The following is a 19,754-nucleotide window of genomic DNA, read 5'->3' on the forward strand; positions in this document are numbered from 1 at the left end:
TCACGACTCTGCGCGGCTTGCCCCGCAGACCCCTCATGCCCCAGAGCGGAAATTCTAACGGACCCCCTTTCCACAAAGACACTAACCCACATCCTTATCCCTGGTCCACCATACCACCCCTCCTCCCCATCCCCCCTACCCCACCCTCCCAGCCTCCCACCCTGCCCACTGGCTCGTCGCTTCGCCCACCGCCCGGAGGGCGCGCGACGAGGCTAGTGCGCACGCGCAGAGCGCGCGAGGCGGTTGGAAGGCACGGCCCGGAGCTGCGGCAGGCGACAGACTGCCAGCCTGGGGGCGAGGGGGGGGGGATGGTGACGTGGCTCGACACCACTGTAACCCCAGAACCCCCGACCCCAGGCCCCATGCTGTCGCCTGTTCCCGGCCCTGGGTTACGTGCTTCCCCTTAAAAGCTGGAGCCAAGCAAGGGAACGACAGGCGTTGTAGCCAATGGGGTCGCTCACGGTGAACCTGGTAGCCAATCAAAAGGTGGAGCTGCGGAGGAGCGGGTGGAAACCACGCCCGATTCCAGGTGACTCCTAGCAGGGAGGGGAGCGTGTCTCCGTCAGCTGATAGGGTCGGGTGCCTCGGGCGAGCTACCGGGGGACGAAGCTGCGGGAGCGCGCGGGCAGTGGCCGGCCGCGGAATACTTGTGTGCTGCGGCCAAGAAGAAGGGTGATGGAAGGGCGGCAAGAGGCTGGAAAGGAGAGCAAGGTAAAGAAAGGATGCGAATCCCCTACCCCCACCTCACTCCATGATACCCAGTGATGCCCAATCAGGGAGTGGGACGTGTGTGCATGTGTTCGCGCGCACGCGTGAGCTAGAGAGACCTGAGCAACGGGTGAGGGGGGTGGGGCGCCACTGTGGCACCTGCATGGGGCCTGGTGAGGATGCCAAAGGGGGCAGGGTTTACCTTTGTCATGACAGATGGAAAGGGACCTGTCACTGCCATTCCTCCCCTCCCCCGGACCAGCTCACGATTATGGCTTAATAGGGAAGAAGAGGAAGGAGGGATGTTAGGGATTGGGAAGAGTACCCTTCTCCTTTGCCAAGTGGGGGAGGGATCCAGTTCAGCACTAACGGCTTCATTTGTGTACCTGTGTTCATATAATCGTAAGATCATTAATTCATTTTTCCCTCTTGACTTCATTCAACAAATAGTTATTGAGCATCATTGGGCTCACAGAGGTGCACACTTTCCAGAACTGGATGCGTGTACATAGTGGGCGGTGGCCGAGGATAAGGATGGAGTAGCTGTGGTCCATCCTTGAAATCCCATCTCCCTCAAGCAGTTACCAAACCGTACAGGTTAGAGCAGAGATACTAAGGCAGCAGGAGGGAGACAGGAGACTTAGGGCCCCATTGTACCAATGAGTCAGATTGTGTGTGTGTGTGCACGTATGTGGAGGGGGCGGGTTGCAGTTGGACAAAGGGGAAGGCTGCCCTGGGGATATCAGAGAAGCCGAGTGAGGAGTGGGGTTCAAGGGAGTTTGGAGAGGTGAGGGGGCTGAGAGACACAAAGTATAGAGCAAAAAATACCCGTTTCCATGTTTATGTTCATATTCATGGCTAAATTAATTAATATACGTAAAATGCTTAGATCAGTACCTGGCCTATAGGAAGCTCAAGTGTAAGTGTTAGCTATTATGTTGTTGGTGTTGTTTTGTTGTTGTTACTGTTATCATATGGGATGTTTACTAGGCTATCAAACCGATGGGTCCATCCCCAAACTTTGTAGGTACCAGACTCTCTGAAAGTCCAGTATTAGATCCTGTCCTCTAGAATAAGCATTGCTTTCTCTAAGAGTCTCCTTTAAATAGAAAGAAATGGAAAGAATACTAAATGAAGATGTAAATAAAAATACAATAGAAGAGAAAATGAAATAATATAAAAATACTTGACTAATCTAACAGAAGACAAGGAAAAAAGAATAAAGCAACAAAAAAACAGATGAGAAAAAGAAAAAAAAAACAAAAAGCAAGATGGTGGGTTTATAGTTTATGTTAATAATTACAGTAATTATGAACAGACCAAACACTCCAATTAAAAACATATTCAGGGGGTGCCTGGCTGGTTCAGTTGGTAGAACATACAACTTTTGATCTCAGGGTTGAGACTTGGAGCCCCACCTGGAGTGTAAGGTTACTTAAAAAATATATTGAGAGTGGACTTTTTTTCAGATTGGATTTTTTAAAAATAGGCTTCATGCTCAGCATGGAGCCCAGCATGGGACTTGAACTCACAACCCCAGATCAAGACCAGAGCTGAGACCAAGATTCTGACACCACCCAGGCACCCCTCAGATTGGATTTTTTAAAAACAACTATATTCTGTCAAATGACACATACTTTTAGGGGTGCCTCGGTGTCTTAGTCGGTTAAGTGTCTGACTCTTGATTTCAGCTCTGGTCCTGATTTCAGGGATGGTGGGATGGCCCTGGGCTCCATGCTCAGCAGGGAATCTGCTTAAGATTCTCTCTCCTCTCCCTCTATACTCCCCCACAACATGTATACTCTCTCTAAAATAAATAAATAAATAGCTCTCTCTCTCTCTTTTTTTTTTAAAGAGACATACTTTAATTGTAAGGACCCAAAAGAATGCTGGTATAGCTATATTAATTTCAGACAAAGTAGACTGTGAGATAAGAAGTATTAGAAATAAAGAGGGACATTTTTTAATAGTTAAAGTGTCAATTCAACAGGAAGATAAAACAGTCCTAAATTGGGGCGCCTGGGTGGCTCGGTGGGTTAAAGCCTCTGCCTTCGGCTCAGGTCATGATCCCAGGGTCCTGGGATCGAGCCCCGCATCGGGCTCTCTGCTCAGCAGGGAGCCTGCTTCCTCCTCTCTCTCTGCCCGCCTCTCTGTCTACTTGTGATCTCTGTCTGTCAAATAAATAAATAAAATCTTTAAAAGGAAAAAAAAATGACTTTCTAAAAAAAAAAGTCCTAAATTTATACGCAACTAATAGCATCATTTCAAAATGTGCAAAAGAAAAGATGACAGAATTAGAAAGAGAAATAGACAAACTCACAATTACAACTAGAGGTTTAACACAACTCTCTCAACTGTAGAACAAGCAGACCAAAAAAAAAAAAAATCAGTAAGGATTTTGAAGATTTAAAATATCATAATTAAAAAAAAAATACCATGATTGGGGCGCCTGGGTGGCTCCGTCAGTTAAGCGTCTACCTTCGGCTCAGGTCATGATACCAGGATCCTGGGATCCAGTCCACATGGGGCTCCTTGTCCAGTGGGGAGCCTGCTTCTCCATCTCCCTCTCCCTGCCACTCCCCCTGCTTGTGCTCTCTCTCTCTCTCTCTGTCAAATAAATAAATAAAATAATAAAATACCATGATTAATCAACTTGATCTAATTGGTTTAATTAGAGCTCTATACCCAACAACTGCAGGAAACACATTCTTTTTGAGTGCACTCGAAACATTCACCAAAATACATTATGTGTTGGGCTATATTGCAAGTACCAAGTTTTGAAACTTTGAAATCATAGAATGAGATCTCTGTCCTGGTAGAATTAACGGGGAATCAAAACAAAAAGATAACTAGATTCCAAAATACTTGGAAAGTAAGCAACATGCTTCTAAGTAACTCATAGGTCAAAGAAGAAATTACAATGAAAATTAGAAAAATTTTTAAAGAAATGGTTTTGAAAATATGATAATCAAAACTGGAGATACAGCTGAAGAAGTACCCGGGGAGGAACTTATACCTCCAAATGCATATTTTAGAAAAAAAGAAAGATTGAAAAAAGTCAGTTATCTACATTTCTTTTTTTGTTTTTTTTAAAAAGATTTTATTTATTTATTTGACAGAAGAGATCACAAGTAGGCAGAGATGCAGGCAGAGAGAGAGAGGGAAGCAGGTTCCCTGCTGAGCAGAGAGTCCTATGTGGGGCTCAATCCCAGGACCCTGAGATCATGACCTGAACCAAAGGCAGAGGCTTAACCCACTGAGCCACCCAGGCACCCCTTGTTTTGTTTTTGAAAGATTTTATTGGTCAGAGAGAGAGAGCACAAGCAGGGGGAGTGGCAGGCAGAGGGAGAAGCAGGCTCCCTGCTGAGCAAGGAGCCCAAGGTGAGACTCCATCCGAGGAAGGACCATGGGATCATGATCTGATCCAAAGGTAGAGACTTAACCAACTGAGGCACCCAGGCATCACAATGATCTACATTTCAATCTTAAGAAACTAGAAAAAGAAGAACAAGTTAAACTCCAAGAAAGTAAAAGGAAGGAAATAATAAAGAGCAGAAATCAGTTAATAGAATATAAATATAAATATACAGAAATACAACAATGCCAAAAATAGTTTTTTGAAAATATTTAAAAAATAAAAAGACTAGCAAGACTGATGAGAGAAAGAGTGAGACCGAGAGGGAGGAAGGGAGAAAATATTAATTACCAATATCAGGAATGATAAAGTATATATTGATAAAGAAGTTTCAGTCATTAAAAAGACAGTAAGAGGGGCACCACCTGGGTGGCTCAGTCAGTTAAGGTTAAGTGTCTGCCTTTGGCTCAGGTCTTGATCCCAGGGTCCTGGGATTGAGACCCGCATGGGGCTCCCTGCTCAATGGGGAGTCTGCTTCTCCATCAGCCTCTGCCCCTCCCCCCACTTATCTCTCTCTCTCTCAAATAAATAAAATTTTCATAAATAAATAAAGTATTTAAGAACAAGCTTATGCCAACAAATTAGAGAATTTAAACAAAATGGACAAACTACTTGAAAAATGCAACTTACCAGACCTGAAACAAGAAGTAGAGAATTTCAATAGTCCTATATTTATTATAGGAAGTAAATTTATAATTAAAAACTTTTCCAAAAATACCTCTCTAAGCAATAAAATTCCATGTGTGAATTGCTTGAAGCCTTAAAGGAAAGCTAGTAACATTCTCATGTAAGTTATTCCAAAAACAGAAATAGAAAGCACAATTCAACTTACTTTAGGAGGACAACATAACCTCAATACAAAAACCTGTCAGGAAGAGGTAGATGATAGTGGTAATTGAACAACACCATGAATATCCTTAATATTAATAAACTGTACACTTTAAAATGGTTAAAATGGTAAATTTTGTGTTATGTATGTTTTACCACAAAAAATCCTATCAAAAACATTAAAAGAGAGGAATAATACAGTTTAATCTGTCTTGTGAACATAAATGGAAAAATCACAAACAAAATATCATCAAGTTGAATAAGCAGTATATAAAAATATGATACTTCAGGGCACCTGGGGAGCTCAGTTGGTTAAGCATCCAGCTCTTGATTTCAGCTTAAGTCATGATCTCAGGGTCATGGGGTTGAGCCCTGCATTGGACCTCACACTCAGCACAGAGTCTGCTTGTTTTGTCCCCCTCCCTTTGCCTCTCCCCCCAATCACTTGCTTGCATGGGCTCTCTCTCTCTCTCTCAAATAAGTAAATAAAATCTTAAAAAAAAAAAAAAAGAGGGACGCCTGGGTGGCTCAGTTGGTTAAGCGGCTGCCTTTGGCTCAGGTCATGATCCCAGCGTCCTGGGATCGAGTCCCACATTGGGCTCCTTGCTCAGCAGGGAGTCTGCTTCTTCCTCTGTCTCTGCCTGCCACTCTGTCTGCATGTGCTTGCTCTCGCTCGCTCTCTCTCTGATAAATAAATAAAATCTTAAAAAAAAAAGAAACTAAAAAACAAAAAGGTAATACTTCATGATGAAGGCCTTGTTCCAGGAATGCAGGGCGGTACAATATATGATGATCAATCAATGAAATTCAGGACATTATAGAATGACAGGAAAACCCATTTGATATCTCAATAAAGGGAGGAAACATAGATAAAAATCTTACCAAACTAGGCATAGAAGGGAGTCTCATTAATCTGATTCAGGATTAATCATCTTCAGGATTATATATATATTTTTTAATTTTATTTATTTATTTATTTATTTATTTATTTATTTTTGAGAGAGAGAGAGAGAGAGAGAGAGATTACAAGTAGGCAGAGAGGCAGGCAGAGAGAGAGGGGGAAGCAAGCTCCCTGCTGAGCAGAGAGCCCAATGCAGGGCTCGATTCCAGGACCCTGAGATCATGACCTGAGCCAAAGGCAGAGGCTTAACCCACTGAGCCACCCAGGTGCCCCCAGGATTACATTTTAAATGCATTCCCTCTGAGATCAGGAACAAGTCAAGGATTTCCTTTTTCACATATCACCACTTCTGCATTGTACTAGAGGTCCTAGCAAGTGCAATAAGGCAAGAAAAAGAAATAAAAGGTATAAAGTTTGGAAAGGAAAAACTAAAACTGTCATTATTTTATATTATAGGATTTTATCTGGAGGAAATCCAAAATAATCTACAAACTATTAAAAGTAGTAAGTAAATATAGCGAGGTTCTTGGACATAAAGTAAATATAGAAAAATCAATTGTGTGTTTCTACATACTAGCAATAAATAACTAGGGAATGAATCTTTTAAAAATATTTCAAATAGGGGCACCTGGGTGGCTCAATGGGTTAAAGCCCCTGCCTTCGGCTCAGGTCATGATGCCAGGGTCCTGGGATCGAGCCCCGCATTGGGTTCTCTGCTTGGCAGGGAGCCTGCTTCCCTTCCTCTCTCTGCCTGCCTCTCTGCCTCCTTGTGATCTCTGTCTGTCAAATAAATAAATAAATAAATAAAATCTTTTTTAAAAAAAGTCTATTAAAAAAAAGTAAAATATTTCAAATAGCAACAACAATAAAAAACATCATAAAATACCTAGGAATAAATCTAACAAAGGTGTGCAAACCCTTTACAGAGAACACTACAAAACATTACTGAGAAACATTAAAGAAGATTTAAATAATTGGAAATATATTTCATGTTGATGGATTGGAAGATTCAAAATTATAAAAATGCCTATCCTTCCCAAACTGACCTATAGATTCAATTTAATCTCAATCAAAATCCTGGCAAATTTTTTGGGTGTAAATTAACAAGCTGAGTCTACAACTTAAACAGAAATGCAAAGATCTGTAATAGCCAGAATGATTTTGAAAAAGAACAGGTTTGTTAATGCTATCTGATTTCAAATTTGTCAATTACAGTAATCAAGACAGTGTGAAAATATCAAAAGTACAGATGTATGGATCAGAGAAACAGAACAGATAGTACAGAACCTATAACACTTATGAAGTCAATTTATTTTCTACCAAAAAAAGATTTGTACCAGAGCAAATCAATACTCAAAAGATAGTTGTTGTTGTTGTTGTTGTTTTAACAAATAGTGCTAAAATGACTGGCTGTTATATGACAAAAATGAGTCATAACCCATACCTTACATTGTATACAAAATGACGTGAAGGTGGATCATAGACCTAAATATAAAAGCTTACACTATTAATTTCTAAAAGAAAAAAAAATAGGAGAATATCTTCATGACCTGGGGGTAGGCAAAATTTTCTTCAAGGGTACGCAAAAATCCTTCATCATAAAAGAAAAGACTGACATATTGGAGCTAGTAAAATTATAGGTCATTAAGAGAGAAAAGGCAACCCAAAGAAGAGGAGATATTGACAACACATGTAACTAACAAAGGACTTGTCTCCAGGGTATATAAAGAGTCCCTACAAATCAATAAGAAAAAGACAATCCAATTTTTAAGAGGAGGGAGGGGAGGAGCAAAAGACTTGAATAGGCTCTTTACAAAAAGATCTCCAAACAGGTGATGGATACATAAAATGGTATTCAACATCATTCCTCACCAGGGAATACAAGTTAAAGCCACAATCTGCAAATACCCTGCCCCCACCAGTATGGCTAACACGAAAAAGACTAACAATTCTCAGTACTGGCAAGGGTGTGGTGCCACTGGAATTTTCATACAATGCTGGCAGGAATATAAATTTGAACAATCACCTTGAGAAACTAGTAGTGTCTGCGAAAGATTTAAACACATGCCTGCCCCATAGAAGACACATGGAAGAAAGTTCAAGGCAGCTTTATCCATAATAGGCCAGCCTTGAAATAATCTAAATGACTACCAACAGTAGAGAGCGAGGGGACGTGAGCGGTGGGCTGGTGACAGTCTATGTACTGGTGAGCCGCGCTTGAAGGTACAGTGGCTTCTTCCTTCACTGGGCACAGTGGTGTAGACCGAGTAGGTGTTTAATAACTGTGTGGAAAAGCTCAATGCAAAAATGAACTCGTAGTCCGGGGGCTCACTGGTCGGGGTGCCTGAATTCAGTAACCAGTGGGGGAAGAGGTGAGCTGGTAGCTGAGAAAGTACTTGGGGTTTGGGATTTGAGAAACTGGGTTCAAATCTGGCCCGGCCACTGGTGATTTGGGACAACTTATTTCACCTCTCTGGTGCTCTCAGTTTCCGTATCTGCAGAGCAGGAAGAAGCCGGCCTGCTTCTGAGGAAGGAAGTGTGGGAAAGTGTTGTAGTGATTGTAGAGCCCCGAGCAGTGACTCCCTGGGATCCCTCTAGCTGGTGACCCCAGGGCATTGAAGAGGCAATGCTGCTGAGGCGGGCTATGCAGGAGGACCCGGAGTCCGCCGTGAGAATGCGGTCAGGGGCTGTGGTCAGTCGTGTCAGAGACCTCCCCTCCCCGGCAGCCCTCCTCTGTATCAGTGGACCTGCAGGGAGACAGTACCTTGCAGGTGGAGATCTCTGATGCCGTGAGCGAGCGGGACAAGGTGAAATTCACCGTTCAGACCAAGGTGAGGCTGCCAGAGGAGCGAGAGGGATTTGAGGCAGCGGCCTCGGGAGCTCGAGGAGCCCGCTTACCCCGGTTTCGCTTGCCTTGGGGGTGAGGGGCAGATGCCAACGTCGACTTTGGGCCCTGTTCCTCAACCTGGCTCCTGCCCCCTGCCTCTCTGAGAAAGCAGGCATCTTGTCTCCTCTCCAGTTGCCTTTTGCCTCTGGCCCCGAGTCCTAATCATCCCCTGTCTGTCATCCCGACAGAAATCATGGACGGCTGAGCCACTGAGGCCCACCTTGGGCCTCACCTGGGATGTGGGATTGGGGAAGCCCGAGAGTGGGTGCCCAGGATGCCTGGCGGGTGCAGGGTTTGGGAGGGGAGGAGAGACACCTCAGACATGCTTCCCGGCTTCCAGAGCTGCCTCCCTCACTTCGCCCAGACGGAGTTCTCAGTCGTGCGACAGCATGAGGAGTTCATCTGGCTACACGACGCCTATGTGGAAAACGAGGAGTACGCCGGCCTCATCGTGAGGAAGGGCCGGGCAGGCTGGGGCCGTGAGGGGCAGGTCTGGGTGCTTGGGTGGGCCTGGAAGACTGAGCGACGCTTCTGGGGGTGGGTGATGGCCTTCTCAGCCATGAGAGACCTGCCTGCTCTGTCCCTCCTTTGAGCAGATCCCCCCAGCCCCTCCAAGGCCAGACTTCGAGGCTTCAAGGGAAAAGCTGCAGAAGTTGGGTGAGGGGGACAGCTCCATCACGCGGGAAGAATTTGCCAAAATGAAGCAGGAGCTAGAAGCGTGAGTGCTACTTCCTTTCCTTGAGCTCCAGGCCCAGCCCTGTCCTGAGAGTCCCCAGATTTCATCCCCTGTGGTTAGTTAGAGACCCTGACCTCTGACCCCAGGGCTCCTGAGGGGAAGGGGGAGGGATGATCAGAGCCGAGGAGGGCCCTTGAGCTGCCTGCTGATTTCCGCAGGGAGTACCTAGCTCTCTTTAAGAAGACAGTTGCAATGCACGAGGTCTTTCTGCAACGCCTTGCGGCCCACCCGACCCTGCGTCGAGACCACAACTTCTTTGTCTTTTTGGAATATGGCCAGGATGTGAGCTGAGCCAGAGCACACCCTTGGGTCACCCTTGGGGGTTGGGCGGGGAGGGTGTTAGGTGGGCTCAAGCCTCATTCTCATCAGCTCCAAGAGTGACATGAGCCTGGGGTGGGAGGTGCGAGCGCCACCCCAGCATCATACTCTCCCCTGTGTGCCTCAGCTGAGTGTCCGAGGAAAGAATAGGAAGGAGCTTCTTGGGGGATTTCTGAGGAATATCGTGAAGTCTGCAGATGAAGCCCTCATCACCAGCATGTCAGGGCTCAAGGTGACCCCTGGGACCCCTCTGTGGATTCAACCCAGGGCTTCAAGTCCACAGCAAACACTGAGGCCCAGGGTGGCTGCGGGAGGGAAACCACCGGTGGGGCACGGCCTAGAGGGAAATCATGCTGCCCCTTCGAGTCCATGGCCACCATGTTCCTGCTGACTCAGTGTAAGAGGCTCCTGTCTGGCTCTCTTAGGAGGTGGATGACTTCTTTGAGCACGAGAGGACCTTCCTGCTGGAGTACCACACCCGCATCCGGGACGCCTGCCTGCGGGCAGACCGTGTCATGCACTCCCACAAGTGTACGCAGGGCCCAAGGGGCCCTGGGTTCCCTGCCCCTTCCCCCTGGCATGCCTACTCCCTATGGGGAGAGAAGAGAACAGGAAACATCCTGTGTCTCTCCAAGACACAAACACTGGTGCTGGGGCTTGATGTGCAGACCGAGGGGGTCTGATGGAGGGCTGTTCCCCAACAGGCCTGGCAGACGATTTTATCCCTATCTCTGCTGCACTGAACAGTCTGGGAACACAGGAAGTCAACCAGCTAAAGACGTGAGGACTCCCTCTAGCCCTTCCTACCCCTGTCTATGCCTGTAATACCGTGGCTGCCCGCGAGGGGTCACTGTGGAAACGTCCTATCAGCGTAGGTGGGAGGTGAAGTTACTGCTGGGATTTGGGAAACACGCCAGGGAGATTTCCCCACTGCAGGGTATCAGCAAGGATAGCGCTAAGGGCAGGGAGGCTTTAAGCAACACCCTCTCAAGACTCCTGCCCTAACTCTTCCCCACTGCCTCCTAGGAGCTTCCTCAAATTGGCAGAGCTCTTTGAACGACTAAGGGTGAGTCCTGCCTTGTGTATTGGAAGGGCACCCAATCAATGATCCTTTGCGGGGACTCAATAGCCTCTTCCTAGAAAAGGACAAAGCTCGAGGATCATTTCGGAACATTTGGTGATAACTTGGGCCCAGTGATACCCTGGACTCACCCTCAGTCAAACCCTAGTTTAATGAGCAGGAGAGGAGACAGGGATCCAGTCTGAAGTGTGTGTGTGGTGATGGGGGTGGGGGTGGGAAGCAGGCCTGGCAAGCCGTGTACAAGGATGGGCCACGTGCCTCTGGGAGGTTGCCCTGCATTGCCAGCATCCTGCCCCAGACACACACTTCCTGAACTCTCCTCCAAGAGTCAATGGCAGTGTGCCAATCTTTCTAAGACTGTCTGCTGGATCATATCTCCTCCCTGCTCAGGGACCTTCGGGGACCCTGCCCTTCCCAGAAACTGCCCCAAACACAAAGTCCAAAGTCCTTAGTTTGCTCTTTAGGCCTTTTGGGACCCAGCCACTGCCATCTGAGCACTCCCACTGACCTCATGGTTCCCTGAACACGTACGAGGCTTGCACACCTGCAGAGCCTTTGGCTGTTGTCTGATTCCTACTCAGCCCCCAAGATCCGGATCAGATGCCACTCCTCAGTCAAGTTTTCCCTGGCTTGCTCCCCTGAACATCAGGGTTTGACCTGGAGTGGTCATCAAGTGATTCTGTGGGCTGTTGAGAGGAGCAGCAGCACCCCAGCCCTTAGCTGCCCCTCTGCAAGCTCCCTCCCCAGCCTCCAAACTTCCTGATACAGAAGCTGGAGGGCCGAGTGGCATCTGATGAGGACCTCAAGCTATCAGACATGCTGAGATACTACATGCGAGACTCACAGGCAGCCAAGGTAAGATAGGTCCCCAGCACAAACCTTGGGGCTGGAGGACAGCAGGCCTGGACCAACAGGGGAGGGCAGGCAGACAAGGCCGTGGGCATCGGCGAGCCTATGCTCCTGCTGGCCCCAGGACCTGCTGTACCGGCGGCTGCGAGCCCTGGCTGACTACGAGAACGCCAACAAGGCACTGGACAAGGCGCGCACTAGGAACCGGGAGGTGCGGATTGCCGAGAGCCACCAGCAGCTGTGTTGCCAACGTTTTGAACGCCTCTCTGACTCAGCCAAGCAGGGTAAGCCCCATGGCCCCAGAGCCCCTGCCACTGGGCTTCCTACTCTCCCAGGGTCCCCATTTTTCCTCCCTCCCCTCCAGAGCTAATGGATTTCAAGTCCCGCCGCGTCTCCTCCTTCCGCAAGAACCTTATAGAGCTGGCAGAGCTGGAGCTCAAACACGCCAAGGTGAGCCCTCCACCCTCACTGTGCCCTCTTGCCACCTCCCTCCCAGACCTCTAGGTTCTTACCAAGTACTGGCAAGCATGTATTGGGGGGAGGTGGTCTGGGAGCCCCCCATGGACTTTCGGGGTCATGTTTCACCTTGGACCAGGACCCTTCCCTTCCTATCATTAATGTGCCCTCAGTAAACGGCCGCCGTTGTTGCTGAGGACAGGAACGCAAGAGGGAGGGGGCATGACTTTTGAGTGTGGGAAGAACAGCCCCTTCTATCATGAAGCAGGGTGGCAGTAGTGGGGGACATCAAGGTCCTCTCTCCTATGCAGGCCAGCACCCTGCTTCTCCGGAACACCCTTATCGCCCTCAAGGGAGAGCCTTAGAGCAGCTACAGCCTACTTCAGGGCCTTTAGTGGCAAGAGTCCTCCAGATTTCCCCCAATATACCACCTCCCCCACCACAGCAGCCACTAGCCAGGCCCCTAGATCTCCCAGGGCAAGCCCAAGCCCCACTCCCACCCAAGAGGGCCAGGTCCTGCAAGAGGAAGCTAGGGCATCATGGGTACTGTACTTGGCCAAAGGTAAGAACCCCGACCTCAGGGAGGCCAGGGGTCTGGACCTCCCTCCACTCCTGGAGTCTGGGGGACAGCCCCCGCCCACCCAGTCTCCAATCTCCCCCTCCCCCCAAGCCTCCTGAGTTCATTTGTCCCCAGCCTGTTCACAAATAAAAGCCTGCTTTTTCTAGCAAGGAAGCCTGCTTAGTCCTTACTTCCCACAGCTCCAGGGCCCACCAGGAATGTAACCAGGGCACTATGGACACCAGACCCTGGGCACCCCACGCCCCCAACCAGTGCCAAAAGTAACTACCCTTCCTGCTTCCCACTTAAAGAGACACTGGCAAACTCCAGAGAACTAAGGAACCAGCTTTTACAGGCTTTTTTCTTTTCCCCCCAGTTTGGGTGTGCATGTGTCCATGTAATAAGCCTGCATTCCCACCCTTAGGGTGACATTTATAGGATACCTTTACCTCCCAGGCTGGTGAAAACCCAAAGTACAGAGAGCCTGCAGCAATGCTAGCAAAAGGCTTGGGGCTCCAGCCAACACCCTCTTGGTTCAACACAGGGAGGTAGGGCCCAGGAGACTTGGGTCTGAAGTCCCGGGCTCCACCTGGCCTGGCCCCACCCCGGACTCCAGTCACATCTCTAGAAGGCCAAATGCTCAACTTGGCTTCTGACTCACAGCAGCCACTGGACCCAGCCCTCATAGATGAGTCAGCCATCCATGAAAGAAGTCAGAGGAAAACCAGAGAGAACCCTGAAGACAGAACAGCTCAAGAGGCACTTTGTAACTCCCAGTCTCACAGCCCACACTGGGCAGGCCTGAGCCTGGGGTTGAACAGGCCTCACTGCCCAGCTGCCCACCCAGGGAAGAGGCTACAGGAGAGTGTTCAGGTATGAAGCCCATTCTGCCCGAAGGGCTCCTGCAGACGGCAGCACACACACCCCAGTTCAGCTAAGTCCCCAACAGTCAATTTGGGCCCAACCAGTGATACCACCTGTGAGTGACAACTGTCAGAGGACAGCTCAGCCAGGTGCTGTGACCAAATGAAGGGGGTGGATGGAGGCCGCGTATAGAGAAGAGACACTGCTCATTATTTCAGCATACCTTCCCCTGCAAGGTCCCTTGGGCCCCAACCCTGAAACAAACATCCCATTAGTGAGCCTTTTTATTGTTGTGTGTGTGTTGGTTTTTTTTTTAATTGAAGGTCCCTTACTGGTCCTGCTTCCACGGGTGGCCAAGACCAGGGGAAAAGGGGAGGGGAACCAGGCGGCGCAAGGAGGGGTCATCTCCACAACATTCCATTTATACACAGAACTAAACAGACAAGCACGGAGTCACTATTGCGGTTAGAAGTTGGCAGCATGGGAAAAGGGAGGAACAGGTGGGGAATTGGGGTGTCGTTAAAAAAAATACAGGCCCCCCCCAAACTGGGGTGCCTGGGGGGAACTTGGTCTGCTTCAACCCAAGAGGAATCAGAAGATCAGAAGCGGTTTGGGAAGGCCAGAACCGTCAGGGATAGAGGGAAGAGGAAGGTCCAGGGGGTGAGGGGGGCTGTTTGGCAACTGGGGTGAAGGGATTGCCCTCCCCCTGCTGGGATCCCCCCAGCCCCTCCGGTCTGGCAGGAAGGGGGCAGCCTGCAACCCCCATGGGCAGGGTCTGGGGCTGCCAGATGCTCCAGGCAGGGGGCTGGAGGGGGCTCACAAAGGCTTGCCCTCCAGGGAGATGACGGCACTGCCCCCCAGTTTCTCTGCCAGGGTGCAGCGGTCCTTGACCTCCTCGTAGCAGTTTGCCTGTAATTCATGTTTGATCCCTGTGAGGAAGAAAGGGAGCATCTGTGAGCAGGATGCGTTGGGGGAGGGGAAGTTGGGGCTGGGAAGGAGCCAATCAGAACAGATGGAAGGGACAAGGTTACCTTCCAGCAGGCAGGGAAGAGGAGGGGGGAGGCATCTCATATACCATGCCTTTCACCCTGCTCTGCAGCCAAAGCCTGAATGAAAAGGTACGGGGCACCCATGCTGGCCCTTACCCGTCAGCTTTTTCTTGATGGCATCCTTGGAGCTGGCATAAATCATTTTGCTCTTGAGGGGTGCAGACTCAGGTGCCCTGGAGGGAAACGACAGAGAATATGCAACAAACTTCTCTCTCCAAGTCTGGAAGTGCCCTCAAGTGAGAGAGGACTTCAAGCACTCGGGCTTTGCTCAAGTTCCCTACTGACGAGTGTTTGTTACAACGTCCTCCCCGCCAAACACACAGAGGTCCCAGGCTGAGAAAGCAGGGTGAGGCAGAGCTAGGGAGGTTACAGAAAGAAGCGCCCGCAGGGAAGCTCACCAGAAGATAAACACCAGGTCCTCCTTCTTGCTCTCCTTGGTCTCATAGGTTGCGTCGTAGAGGGCATAGCGGCAGTCCTTGTCTGGCAGCATCTTGACAAAGGTGGCGTAGGGGTCGTCTACAGTCTGGCCCACATCACCCACCAGGATCTCCTTGCCCTCCTCCAAGATGATGTTCTTCTTGTCCTCGCTCAGGCAGAAGAGCACCGCCTTCTTGCGCTTCTTCACCTCCTCTGGTGTCGAGGACTTGCGCACCTTCATGTCATTGAACACTTTGATGACACCATCGGAGACCGCCACACCGGAGGCCTAGGGGACGAGCCACATATACTTCAGAAAGGAAAGACTTTGGGGGGCACTTGGGTGGCTCAGTGGGTTAAAGCCTCTGCCTTCAGCTCAGGTCATGATCCCAGGGTCCTGGGATGGAGCCCCCGCATCCCGCTTCCTGCTCAGCAGGGAGCCTGCTTCCCTTCCTCTCTCTCTACCTGCCTCTCTGCCTACTTGTGATCTCTGTCAAGTAAATAAATAAAAATTAAAAAAAAAAAAAAAAGGAAAGACTTTGGGACTCCCCCCCTAAAAAGATCTTACGATCTCCTCTGCAATCGTAAGAGATCCATCTCGGATGCCAACAAGTCCTCAACCAAGAGATCATTACTCCTTCCCAAGACAAGTGTCATTATTTTGCCACCCCACAAAGCCACCATCCAAGGACCAAATGAGACACAACCCCAGAACGGCAGCCATACAGGAAACCTCTTATCATCTAATTCAACATCATTCCTCCTCACCCGACATCTTACAATCCAGAAACCGAGAACATGTAAGAAGCAGAACCTTGGCTTTGAGGTCAACCCAGAATTAAAAGAATCCACAGGCTCCTTTCTTACTCACAGTACTCCATCTCAGCTTCTGGATAATAGTGCTGACTCAAAACTTCACAGATAGTAAAGGGAGACCCAGGCACCCAGGTTAGAGCCACCTCTTCTGGAGGTAGAACGAGGACCCAACAATGGTAGACAGGACACCAAGGAGTTTAACAGTTCTCGTTAAGTCCATCAGGACTAGTCAGTGTAGTTGTTCACAAACCATCCTCTTTGCTGGAATCATCTTCAACCAAAGCAAGAATCACAGACCCTAATTAAAACCCTAACCCATTAACTCCCCGTCCTCCGAGGAAAATGTAGGACCCGAAGACCGCTGACATAAGTTAGCAGGTCAAAACCAAATACCGCGGTCCTCGAGAGCTCTTTAAACGTCTACTCTTGGTCGTGTTGGAGGAGGGGCACCCTAGCCTGGAGGGGGGCTACTGCCCACAGTGAAATCTGCGGCGCCCCCCGCGCCCGGAACTGCAGAGGAAGCCGGCCACGTGACCAGCCGCTTCCGGAGTAGGCGGGGAAAAGCGCTCTCCCGGCCAGGCCCCCTCGGGAGAAAGCAGTACCCGAAGGCAGGAGCAACCCCAGGGCCTCAACCCCGAGGAATCGCCTTTTCCGACCGGCCTATCAGCCCCCTCCGCAGCCGGCCGGAGCCTGGACAAGTTACACAACCTTCAGTTCTCATAGCCCTGGGGCCGAACACAGGGGGCGGGGTGGTTTCCGGGCGGTGCCTGCCTGGGTCACTTCCCTAAACTCGGCTCCACCCTCAGGCCCCATCCGGGAAAGCCGAAGGCCCCGCTTGTCCAGGGCTTCGGGCCCAGCGGCGAGGGCCTGAGCGTGTGCGCACGCGCCGGCGGACCGTGCCGTTCCAGCCTCTGCCGGATGTACAGAGCGGAGAACCCAGATGGCTTTGTGGGCTCATCGCAGGGCCGTGATCTCCGCGGTGCAAACCCGTGGCTCCGGGTCGCGCGGTGCAAGCCCCTAACGCCCAGCGTCAGCACCCGGACCCCTCCGCCCCCGCATCTCCTTGGCCCTCCGCCCCCGCCCCTCCTGGGCGCAGACATCCCTGCCACCTGCTCTACAGACCCGCCAGCCGAGGGAGGGTAACGCGGAGACAGGAACAGCCCTTGGGTGGGGCGCGCGCGCCGAGACCGCTCGCGCGCTTTTCCTTCGCCGCCCCCGGGCCGGGTTCCGACGTCGCGTGCTCCCGTCGAACGCGCGCCCCCGTGAATCGACTTGGTTCAGCGCGCGCCAGCGGCTGCTCCGCGAGGGGCGGGCGGGCGCGCGCGCGCGCCGCGGACCCCCTCCCCCACAGCCGGTGTCCGCGCGGGCGCAGCAGCGCGGTGGGGGAGGGGAAGGGAGTCCAGGGGGCGCGCGAGCGACGGCCGAGCCAGCCCTCCCCAGCGTCCGCAGGCGCGCACGCGCGTCCCAACATCGCCCGCCCCTCAGCCCGAGACCCTCATCCCGCCCGGGGCGCTGGGGGAGGGGGTGCCGACGTCGCTCCACCGTTCCCTCCCCCGCGCGTGGACGACCGATTCGCAGCCGCCTCCCCTCAGTCGCCATGGCCTGCTGCTCACCATGTTTCCGGAAGCGAAAAGGAGATAGCAAGGAGAGTCAGGAGAGGTGAGAGCCGCTGCAGCTGCTGCCGGGATCCGACTGAACGCGGCCTCTCCCGGCCCCTTCCGTTTAGTACGAGCCGCACAATGAGGGGCGGGGCGGGCTTCCGGCGCTCCCCCCACGGGCCGACGGGAAATGAAGTCCGAGGGTCCTGCGCCGTCCCCGGGCTCACTGGGTAACAGAGTCTTTTTCGCCAGCCGGCCTCCCAGCGCCACATTACATGCTGGGAAACGTAGTCCGAGACAGCCGAGAGGGACTGTGGCTATGGCACGGAGAGCGCGCCCATTGGTCGAATTTTCCAGGAAACGCTCCGCTGAGCAGAGGCCCCCCGCGCTAGGTAATGTGAACCGAAAATGAGCCCTCGACCCCGCCGCTGGTCACCCGCGGCGGAACTGTTTCTTAAAATCCATCTTGGCAGGTTATGGTCTGAAAATTTCTGAATTGAAGCAACTGTTTATTGGCCTGGAATCCTGTCCTAGATAGAGCAAGGAGAATCGCAAGTTCAAAGCGTCTTCAACCTTCGTATGCACCTTTTATATACAAACCCACTCGTCTCCTGAGAAAAGGCCATATGCAACGTAAATAAAATTAAAATAAGAGAAAGCACACAAGAGAAAGGCTACAAGGAAGTCTTTGAAAATAGAGCTTTGTCCTTGTTTTAAAGACGTCTGGCAAGTTCACGAAACAAAGGGAGAAGGGCAGGGGGTCGTGCGATCAATTCAAAATTCGTGTGCCTTTTACTAGAGAGAGTGAAAAGAAAACATATATATTAAACCAGATTTGAATCACGTTCTCGCGTGGTAAGCCAGGTATACAGTTAATTTAAAACCCGGAAAAATTAAGACACAGCTCTGTGTTAGCCTGAGTTTCAAAAAAAAGAAACGGGTGGGGACTACGGGAAGTTTTCGTTGGCCTCGAACGACGACCTTAGGCCTTAGTCTTAGGCTCTGCGGAAAGACTACAGAGTGGCAAACAAGGGAACTAAGAGTATTGATCCCATCAGCAGAATAAAGAGTGTTAATGAAGAGCTGGAAGCCTGGTCTTCAAGACCGGGAGTGGGGCACCTCGCAGGGCATGCCGGGGATTGTAGTCAGGGACATCCCGCTGCACCGCCCACCAACCGAGTTCCCGGGAGCCCCAGGTGGAGACCGCCGCCCGATCTCCAGCCCGGTAAGCGACCCTGCCAGAAAAGGAGACTGTCTCCACTTTTTTCAAGCCTCGGAGTTTCCGAGAGTAACGAGAAGGGGGAGACAGACTTCGGAGTTACCCTGGAGACATGCTCCCGCCCGCCCCTAGCCACGGGTTGCCCTAGATGTCCTTATTAGGACAAGAGACTCGAGGGGGTGGGGCCAACCCGAACGCCCGACGGAGGCTCCTTATAAGGCAGCCTCGGGAGGGAGGCGAGAGTTCGGAGCTGGCTGGGAGGGTGGGGGGAGCCGGGTTCGCGGTTGGGCGGAGTCTGAAGGGGCGGGCCTGGGGCTGTGGTACCCGCCTCTCCACTCCTCGAAGGCCCGACCGCAGCTCCTCGAGACTTCGTAAAACAGCTGGGGGAGAACTTCACTCCCTGGAGAGATCCTCGAGCCGCACCTGTCCCTCAACTTGGGACCCTTCCGCATAATCCTAAACCTAAACCTCCTTGAGGGTCTCCCACCTCCAACGAGTCACAAAAATGACTATGTGTTCTCCCTTTCAACCTTCGTTCTGGCTCTTACCTCCAGTCTGCTCCCAACCACGTACCCATCTCAGGCCGCCCCCTCCCCCCGCCGTGAGGCCCAGCACCTCCTATATGTCCCCCTTCTACTTGTCCTCTGTTCCCCTCCGTCCTCCTAGCTTTGGCTTTCCCTGAATATCCCCGACTTCGCTCCCCTCCTCCACTGCTAGATCTCCACGCCTCGCTCCCCCCACCCCAGCTGGGGATCTCGTTTTCTTCGGAGGGTCCTTAGCTCCTCCTACATTACCTTTGTATCTTCATCCCCAGTACTGCTTTCTAGATGTCCGTCCTATAAATATACCTGCACTCATTTGCACCCCGCCCCGGCCCCCACCTCTTGGGCTTTTCAGAAGCTCAGTCCCTTTCCAGCATCCCCGGCAAAGGTGAGACTGAAACTGACAGCCTCAGGTTCCTCGGTGTTAAGCACCACCCCCAGCCAGCCCTCCCAGCCACACCGAGGCGCTGTCGGCCTTTCTGTCTCCGCACAAAGAGGACACCCCCCCCCC

At 51.1% G+C, this 19,754-nt stretch overlaps 2 protein-coding genes across 8 annotated transcripts; one reads left to right on the plus strand and one right to left on the minus strand.

Moving 5' to 3' along the window:
• Nucleotides 1-544: 544 nt before the first annotated feature.
• On the plus strand, nt 545-13,638 carry SNX32 (sorting nexin 32). Of its 6 annotated transcripts, none has more exons than XR_004385202.1 (13): nt 545-711; nt 8,576-8,683; nt 9,080-9,190; nt 9,336-9,457; nt 9,634-9,757; nt 9,921-10,025; nt 10,219-10,324; nt 10,498-10,573; nt 10,820-10,859; nt 11,643-11,729; nt 11,848-12,007; nt 12,059-12,173; nt 12,491-12,527. XR_004385202.1 is itself a non-coding variant. In XM_032879487.1 (13 exons), exons 1-13 carry the CDS (start codon nt 676-678, stop codon nt 13,615-13,617), a joined length of 1,377 nt encoding a protein of 458 aa, XP_032735378.1. In that variant the 5' UTR covers nt 545-675; the 3' UTR covers nt 13,618-13,638. The 6 variants fall into 6 exon arrangements, 5 of the variants coding, with proteins under 5 accessions (XP_032735378.1, XP_032735379.1, XP_032735381.1 ...); XM_032879487.1 differs by lacking the exon at nt 12,491-12,527 and adding an exon at nt 13,402-13,638 and having other exon boundaries at nt 12,088-12,173; XM_032879488.1 differs by lacking the exon at nt 12,491-12,527 and adding an exon at nt 13,402-13,637 and having other exon boundaries at nt 8,579-8,683; nt 12,088-12,173.
• Nucleotides 13,639-13,873: 235 nt separating this feature from the next.
• On the minus strand, nt 13,874-19,524 carry CFL1 (cofilin 1). 2 transcript variants are annotated; one of them, XM_032879495.1, is made up of 5 exons: nt 19,496-19,524; nt 17,498-17,708; nt 15,050-15,357; nt 14,748-14,824; nt 13,874-14,531 (listed from the first exon to the last, which is right to left on the minus strand). In XM_032879495.1, the coding sequence occupies exons 1-5, from the start codon at nt 19,507-19,509 to the stop codon at nt 14,419-14,421; spliced, it is 723 nt and encodes a 240-aa protein (XP_032735386.1). In that variant the 5' UTR covers nt 19,510-19,524; the 3' UTR covers nt 13,874-14,418. The 2 variants fall into 2 exon arrangements, with proteins under 2 accessions (XP_032735386.1, XP_032735385.1); XM_032879494.1 differs by lacking the exon at nt 19,496-19,524 and adding an exon at nt 17,919-17,962.
• Between the last annotated feature and the right edge of the window lie 230 nt (nt 19,525-19,754).

Source organism: Lontra canadensis, unplaced genomic scaffold (assembly GCF_010015895.1).
Source record: "Lontra canadensis isolate GAN:19392208 unplaced genomic scaffold, GSC_riverotter_1.0 scaffold66, whole genome shotgun sequence".
In the NCBI taxonomy this organism is placed as follows: Eukaryota; Metazoa; Chordata; class Mammalia; order Carnivora; family Mustelidae; genus Lontra; species Lontra canadensis.